The sequence below is a fragment of the Chinchilla lanigera genome, unplaced genomic scaffold (genome assembly GCF_000276665.1).
Source record: "Chinchilla lanigera isolate Chin_1 unplaced genomic scaffold, ChiLan1.0 scaffold00010, whole genome shotgun sequence".
Classification (NCBI taxonomy): Eukaryota; Metazoa; Chordata; class Mammalia; order Rodentia; family Chinchillidae; genus Chinchilla; species Chinchilla lanigera.
Genome location: NW_004955411.1, coordinates 15759175 through 15767817, shown reverse-complemented (window position 1 = coordinate 15767817; position 8643 = coordinate 15759175). Strand labels below are relative to the sequence as shown.

The 8643-nt window shown below is 42.9% G+C and overlaps 1 protein-coding gene across 2 annotated transcripts in view; it reads left to right on the top strand.

Annotated features, from left to right (window-relative positions):
- The first annotated feature begins 937 nt into the window (after positions 1-937).
- Positions 938-8643, top strand: part of Rngtt (RNA guanylyltransferase and 5'-phosphatase) — a 280349-nt gene continuing 272643 nt past the window's right edge. The window contains exon 1 of one of the 2 annotated variants that reach the window (XM_005377741.2): positions 938-1287. In XM_005377741.2, coding sequence (XP_005377798.1) covers positions 1224-1287 — 64 coding nt within the window. In that variant the 5' untranslated portion in view covers positions 938-1223. The remainder of the gene's footprint in view (positions 1288-8643) is intronic. The other variant, XM_005377740.2, reaches the window with a different exon arrangement.

Genomic DNA, 8643 nt, shown 5'->3' with positions numbered 1-8643 from the left:
GCGGTACTCTTCAGGGGAGTTCTGGTTACTTGAAGCATCACTTCCTGGCTCCAGCTCAGATCCCTCAGCCTGCTAGTACAGATCCTTCATCTCGCTAGCAGACTTTCCAGCTTACAGCACTGACCATTGGGCCTTTCCAGTGCAGATCTGTGAAACAGGCCTGTGTGAGACATTGTCATGGGTATAGGTCTCCAGTTGGGTGCACAGGAGGCATTGTTATGGTCTCTAGGTCTTCAGCTGGACTCATACAGACATTATGGTGGGATCGAGGCCCTCAGCTGGATTCTTTGGTCCTTAGTGTGTGGACAGATTTCCTGCACTCTGTTTTGGTATATGATCCTTTGAATGACTATTGTAAATAATCTTAAAAAATATGTGTCCTATATTATATTGTTCCCCTCCTAAAACCCCAAACTACGACATGGACTAATGTGTCCTCAGCAGTATCCTGCAAAAAAGAAGCTTCGCATTTTTGGTACGCTGATATCTTGCCCTTAGAATTTCTCCAAAATTTGTTCCCCTGATTCTCATTAGAGACAACTTTTTCAAATGCCAAACACAGATCTGACACCAAGCAGTGGGAAGGCTCCTTTTATTAGTAGATCAGACGCCTTCAACGAAGCCGTGGACAAGGGGGACACGGTGGTACACGCCTGTAATCCCTGCACATGGGAAGCTGAGTCAGGAGGATCACTGTGTGCCAACCTGAACTACGTAGCAAGACCTTGTCTCAAAAAATAAAAGCGCCGGACAAACCTAAGCTCGCGCAGACGCTTGGTTTCCTACAATATTGGAACACTTCTCTACTTCAGTGAGATGGGAAGACAAACCTTTCCCCGCCTCGGTACGTAAGGGAACAACTGCGCATGCGCAAGGCGAACTTTAAAAAAAAAAAAAAATCGCAAGGGGGCGGGGCGGGGCAAGACCCGCTCCGCCCATTCGCCAGGCCTTTAACTCCTTGCGTTACTCCTGCACTGAACTTCCGTTTCTTCCCCTCTGACCTCGGAAAGGAGGGGGCGGGCCATTAGGGGCGGAAGTCGCGGTGCATTGTGGGCTCGTCTGGCGCCGTGGATCCAGAATGAAAGTGGCGCGCCGCCCCTAACGTTACCCGGATAGGAGCCGGCGGCTTTGGGTCCTGGTGAGGATTCGGTGCCTCGGACCACTGGTGCCCACCGGGCTCTGAGTGGGCGGCAGCGCCGCGCGGCTCTGTGCGGACCCGAGACATGGCTCACAACAAAATCCCGCCGCGGTGGCTGAACTGTCCGCGGCGCGGCCAGCCGGTGGCAGGTAACCGGGAGAGTTCGAATCCCCGCAGTCGGGCGGGCCGGGGCGGGCGGCTGCAGCAGGCGGCCGTCGCGGGTTCGGGGCCCGTTAGCGGCATTTCAGGACAGGGGTGTGCGCGATCGGAGGAGGTTCGGCGGATGGGTGTTGCGAGCATGACCGGGAGCGGAGAGGGGACCCTCGTCAGCGTTCCTGTAGCGCTGAGTGTCGTCAACGGGGAGGCGGACAGGAGGCTTCTCTGGCGGGAACGGGGGGCCAGTACTGCAGAGGACGGAGGAGTTCGTGAAGGAGAGGAGAGGGGAGAAGAGGAGGCGAGTGTGGTTCTGGAGGTGGAGGAAAGCCGAGGAGGGCGGCGGGGGGGCGTTCCCAGCCGTGAAATGGGTCGACCCTGAGTCTGGGAGTCGGAGTTTTTTGTACTTACTTTTAAAATGACTTTTATTATGGGCTTTTCAAGTTTATTGAGTTTAGCATGCAGTAAACTTTCAAGTGTACAGTTGGATAAATTTTGGTTACATGCACGTATATCCTGGGGAACACCCGTAAACTCACCACCCTTGTTAAACCAAAACTCCTGAGATGGAGAGTTCTTTGAAATGATAGGGTTTATTGAGCCCGTACGGATGCTGGCTAAAGAAAGGACCAGGGTCTGCACGAGGCTTTGCAGGGCTGGGTTGCAGTTTGAACTATGTTGGTTGGACCTGTTGTGAAATCCAAGCTTGTCAGAGCACTTTTACAGTAAAGTTTGAGGAAGGAGTACATGAATTGTGTAGCCATGAATTTCCATGGGCTATAGATAAGCAGGGTGTCTGACACAAAGCAGGGAAAACTTTAGGTTTAGCCATGAATTTCCATGGGATAAGCAGGGAAAACTTTAGGTTAGGAGGACAGTCCAGACAGCCCACAAAACGTATTTTTTGTTCTTAGGAAGACCCTGCTCCGGAATAAAAAGGCGAGGCATGTAGCTCAGTGGTAGAGCGCCTGCCTTTGTGTAAGGCTCCTAGGTTTAAAAGCCCCCGTACAAAAAGAAAAAGAAGGAGGAAGAGGAAGAGAAAAAAAAAAGGAAAAGAGGAACACAGAAGTTTTCGTTGCTTTTGCTTCTGGATTGATTATAATTGATAACCTGGACAGTTTTTTGTAAACTTCCACCAGTCTGGGCCTTGGGTTAAGCTTTCAGCATATATTTAGAAAGGTTTTTTTTTTGAGGGGGGGGTTCGTTGGTTAACTGATTAACTTCCTTATCTCTTCCTCCATCCTCTTGCCCTTATGATTATATTTAGAGTATAATATCTCAGAATTTCCAACTTGGGCAACCATTGATCTGCTTTCTGTCCCTGTAAATTAATTTGTATTATCTAAAATTTTTCTAATAGGAACATACGTACTCTTTTTGGAAGTGTGTTTGTCTGGCTTCTTTTGGTCAGCATAATTATTTTTGAGACTCTTCCTGATTTTAGCATGTATTTTTAGTTCATTCCTTTTTTATTGCTGAGTAGTATTCCTATAATAAGAATACCCCACACTTTGTTTATCCAGTCAGTTGTTGACAGTCATTTGGGTTGTTTCCAGTGTTTACTTATGACAAATCTTGCTACAAATTTTTATGTACAATTTTTTGTATAGGCCTGTACTTTCATTTGTCTTGTTTAATCTCTGGGAGAGAAATGACTGGGTAAGGTAGCTTAAAAAAAAAAAATCTGCTTTAAAAAAACCTGCCAACCTCTTTTCCAAAGTGATAACGTTGTACATTCCCACTATCAGTGCATAAAAGTTCATTTTCTCTACATCCTCTCCAAAACTTAATATGGTTAGTCATTTTAATTTCAGCCATTGCAATAGATGTTTAGTAATATCTTACTGTGGTTTGATGTTGAAGGTCTTTTCATTTTCTTCTAGGCTATTTAGATACCTGTCATCTATCTTTTGTGATGTGTCTAAATCTATAGCTGATTTTCTTTTTAAGGTTCTGGGTGTTGAACCCAGAGCTTCATGCAGGTAGGGGCTGTGCCACTGGGTGAAACCCCCAGTCCTCTCTGTGATTTTTGTTTGTTTTTTGAGACAGGGTCTCACTGTGTATTCCAGTATGATCTTGAACTCACTGTGGAGCCCAGGCTGGCCTTGAATTTAAGGTCTTCCTGCCTTATTGTCTCATTGCTGGGATTAGAAGCATACGTCATCATAGGCATGACCTTCTGTTGGTGATTTCTTTTCCCCCACAGCCTTCACATTGAGCTACAGGCGCAGCCCTGTTTTTGTTTTTTTATTTTGAGACAGGGTCTTGCTAAGTTGTCCAGGCTGAGCTTGAATTTTGGATCTTCCTTCCCTAATCTCCCAGAGTGCTGGGATTACCCGTGTGTGCCACCATGCCTGGCTTCTCATTCTGATTTTTAAGTTGAATTTGTCTTACTGAATGTTAGAGTTTCTTATGTATTATAAATACAAGTCCTTTGTTGACTATAAGCTTTTGCATGTCTTTCCTTTTGCTTTTTTATTCTCTTAACAGTTTCATTTGAAAAGTGAAGGTATTAAGTTTTAACTAATTTCAGTTTACTGCCTTTTTTTTAGAAGGTAATTTTTGATAAAAAAGGATTTGTAGTAAGGTGTGAATACTTCATGAATACCTCATTTCATAATTAGGCAGGCAGTATGATGACCTAATTATTTATAATTGTTGGAAGAGGAGATTCTCTGGTCACTTATTTGTTCAGACTTTTTGATTCTACTTTATCAGCTTATCTTGACATTTTATTTTATATCCTCAGTTAGTAAAGCCATATTAGCAATAGAGAAAAGTGATACTAAACTATAATCTAAGTGAGTCCTAGTTTGAAGAAATTCTTTAAGAAAAGTGAAATCATTTTATATTTGAGCCTGTTTTATTTTGATACTGGTGATTGAACTCACAGATGCGGTGCCCTGAACTATATCCTCAGCCCCTTTTATATTTTATTGTGAGACTTAGTCTTGTGAAGTTGCCCATACTGGGCTTGAACTTATGATCTGCCCTCTTGCCTCAGCCTCCCAGGTAGCTGGGATAGCAGGGTTGTGCCGTTTTACCCAGCTTGTTTGAAGCATTTTTTCACACATTTTCAGTTATATTGAAAATAATTCTACTTGATAATCGTTGTACATTCTTTAACAGATTGATCACAGTTCTTTAGATTTTTCTTTGTAAATCGTCATGCCCACCCATGCTGACTTTGTTTCCTGCACTGTCGTAGTATATAGATCTTTCTTACATGTGATTTTCTCATGGAATTATGAAGACACTTTTATTATTATTATTGGTTTACAATGCATAATAATTACATTTATCTTGGGCAGTTGGTCCATGTGGGTAACGTGTTTTGATCATTTTTATTCCTCTGTCCCACCTGTCCCTTTCTCTTCCTTAGATCCACTTCCCATCTCCACAAAGTCTGCCTTTCTGTTTCCTGCCATCTCTTTTTTTATTTTGGTCTTCACATTATTTATGTTTTACGTTTCTCATGTAAGAGAAATCCTGTGATGTTTAGCCTGTGAAGAAACTCTTAACCCTAGGTGCCAGACTTTCTAGCCTGAGCATGTTTCGTGGGTCCCTTGGGTACAGTTATCTTCTATACTGTACTTGTGAGGAAAACAAAATCATGAAGTTCTTGTCAGAGTGAACATTTTATATTTGTAATTAGGAAAAGTTTACCTATCAGAATTGTATTTGTGTGTGTGTGTGTGTGTGTGTGTGTTGCTGGGGATCAAATGTATGACCTAGCAAATGGTAGACAGGTGCTGCACCACTGAGCTACACCCTCAGGCCTCACTTGAAAATATTGTAAAAATGCTGAGAACGTATTACTATAGTAATTTTTTTCGGGACACGGTCTTAGTGTGTTTCCCAGGCTGAACTCATAATCATCTTGCTTCACCTTCCCAAGTAACTGCGATTACAGGAGTGTGTCACCAGGCTCCCATACATTTAAAAAAAAAAAAAAAAAAAGAGCGTTCTAATGTAAGATCTGCAGTATGGCAGTGAAAGATGTTAGCATCTTGGCTTATTGTTAAATAATTGGCACAAATGTGGCTTCTTGTAGGGTAGACAGCAAGTAAGGTGCTAAGCTCCAGGCAGCTTTTTGTGTCCGAGAAATTCAGTAGTGTGTGTCTTCTCCCACTTTGGTAGGAATGAAGAGGACCAGGAACAAAAGAGTTTTTTCACTCTTTAATTATATTGGGATATTTTGGCCCCTCAAAACTAGGTTCTTCCTTATTGTGATGGAGTCACTAAGCATACTTCTCTGGTTAATTGTAGTCCCTGAATGGAATCCTGCCTGAACCACACTGACAGCCATCTAGATCTCTACTAGTAATCAGTACTGCTTTGGTTTGTGATGCATATTGCAAAGCGAGGTGAATATAGCAGAATTCTTTGTTTCTCTGAATTTCCCTTAAAGTTCTTCTGTTGAGACCTAGAAGTATTCATGCCACAGTGTGTGTTTTGGAAAAGGCAGGGTTTAAGTGTTTCATAGTAGTAGGGCAAGATGTACTAGCTATATTTCTGTAAACTTTAGTGAGACATAAGTAATAGTACTTCTCTTCCCAGACCCCAGTGCTGGAGGTTGAATCCCAGGAGCGCTGAGCTACATCCTCAACTCTATTGAGACAGGGTCTCGAAAATTTGCCAGGGCTGGCCTTGAATTTGCAGTCCTGCCTTAGGTTGCCAAGTAGCTGGATTACAGATGTGCTCCACTGTACCTGGCCACGTTCTCATTTTGTACTATCTGTGTTCTCTTTTTCTTCCCCTGATTATAAAAGCAATCATGCTTATTGTATAAACTTCTTGATATTTTTCACATAGAGGAAAATGTGTTATGGTGACTCAGGTTTTTTTCATGGTAAACATTAGGAGGATCTTGGTACTAGAAGTTTATGATTTTCTTGAACTAGAGTATGTATAATCTATTACCTTATAAAGTCACCTTCTCTAAACCAGGTTTGTAATGAGAGAGAGTTCCTGGAGGTAGGGCTAAACTTTATTTCTGCAGCATTCTTTTTTTCTACTTCAGAGTGATAGATACAGGTAAACGCTTAGATGAAAATAAACTTACAATTTTTTTTTTTTGGTACCTGGAATTAAACTCAGGATCTCATGCTTGCCAGGCAGGCGCTGTGCCTCTGAACTATATTCTGGCCCCAATTTTTTTTTTTTTTTTGAGACAGGGTCTCACTGCGTAGTTCAGGCTAACTTTGAATTATCTAAGCAGCCTGGGCTGGCCTTAAACTTGTGGCAATCCTCCTGTCTTAACCTCCTTCGTGCTGGGTTTACATATGTGTGCCACTGCGTGTGACTTGAATTTCTTAGAAATACATAATATAAATTTATTTCACATTTACAGTGTGTAAAGAATTTACAGGGATCTGTAGGAATATAAAGATAAGATGTAGTCTGTGACAGTGATGGTGACTTCACATTTTTGTTTTGAGATGGATCTCCCAGACTGGTCTCAAATTTGTGAGCTCAAGTAATCCTCTGGCTTCAGGCTTCTGGCTAGCTGAGACTGTAGGCATTTTTACTCAGCAAATACTTGAGGGTCTACTTGGTCTTCGGGACTAGGGAAATGATTTAAGATATAGGACATCACATTAAAGCCACATGCTCTGGGTCTGGGGACAAAGCTCCGTGGTATTGTGCTTGCTTAGGATATGTGAGGCCCTGGGTTGAATCCCAGTACTGCGACAAGCCCCCTGCCTCCCATGGGAGTAGTAAACCATCAAATTTAAACACAGTGCTGCTGTAACAAATGCATAATAATTGTACTGTAGAATATGATGGGATTCCAAAGATAATAAACCTTGTTTTGTTTTGGGGTTGGGGGATAAGAACTGGGCAGGAGGAAGGAGAACAAGAGAGGCTTCTCAGAGATGATATTGAGTAGAAGTTTTTTTGTGGGGGAATGCTAAATATAAATAGTTGGAGGTAAAGTTGGGTGTGGTGTAATCCCAGCACTCGGGAGGCTGAGGCAGGAGGACCGCCATGAGGTCTAGGCCAGCCTGGGCTACAAAGTGAGTTCAAGGCCAGCCTGAACTGCACAGCGAGACCCTGTCTCCAAAACAAAACAAAACAAAAAAAGACAGAAGAATAAAAGTTGGAGGTGGAAAAGCACTGTTAAGGTAAGTTAATGATAGTATTTGGGACTGAAAACTTGCGTTGTGAAGGATGTAAGAGAGGATAAGAGGTTGGAGAAGAGGATCCAGATCATACAGGCTAGTAAGATATGATTAGGAATTTTAATGTTTATATACTTTTAATGTACACAGGCAGCATTTAAAACATTGGATTGAGATGATTTGACCTCAGTGTAAAAAGTTCTCATTGCTAGGCATGGGTGTGCACGCCTGTGATCCCAACTATTTGGGACACTGAGACAGGGGGATCACAAATTTGAGGCCAACCTAGGAATTTAGTGAGACGCTGTCTCAAAATAAAGAGTGCTGGGGTTGAAGTTCAGTGTTCCATAGGTTCAATCCCTAGTGCTGTCCACATAAAAGCGAAAACAACAAACCAGACCAACAGACATGCCCCTTCGAACCACAACCCTTTTGACTTTCTGTGTTTGAAGAATTGAAGGAGATGAGAGTGGAAGTGGGGACGCTAGCTAGGAACTTGGGGTATCCAGGTGAAAGAAAGTGCTGATGATTTAGAAGTGGGAGGTCAAGAGTATAAAGCTGACTTGAGAAATATTAAAAGAAAGTCGGCACAATTTGGTGTTGGGTTCAGAATGAATCTAACTTAATGGCTTATTCTCTAGGATATTGGCATCAGGCAGTGATGTGAACCTTTCAGTGATAACAAACAGCTGGCTGCAGCACATGTGCCATAGATTTGCCACCACGGCACTATGGGGGAGAAGCAGGTTGGATGAGAGCAGATAGCTTTTTTTTTTTCTCATTTACTGTTTTATTTCAATATCATAGTTTTCTATTATTTGACACTGTTGTAGTCAGGGTTTGCAAGGGAAACAATTTAATAAAGGACACATAATTTATAGGATTATTTTATAATAGTCACCTAAAGGGTCAATTTCAAAAGAGTGCAGAGATCTCTCCACACACTGAAGACCCAAAGAATCCTGCTGAGGGCCTGGATCCCACAGTAATGTCCTGCACAAGACCAGCAGAAGACCTAGAGCCCATAATAATGTCCCCCGCCCCACGAATCCAGCCGGAGGCCACGAGTGCACGACAGTGTCTCATGCCTGATGCAAGGATCTGCGCCATGAAGACCCCAAGGTCAGTGGTGGAAGCCAGAAAGTCTGTGCCAGCAGGACGAAGGATCTGTGCCAGCAGGCTGAGGGATCTGCACTGGAGTCAGGAAGTGATGCTCAAAGTAAGAAC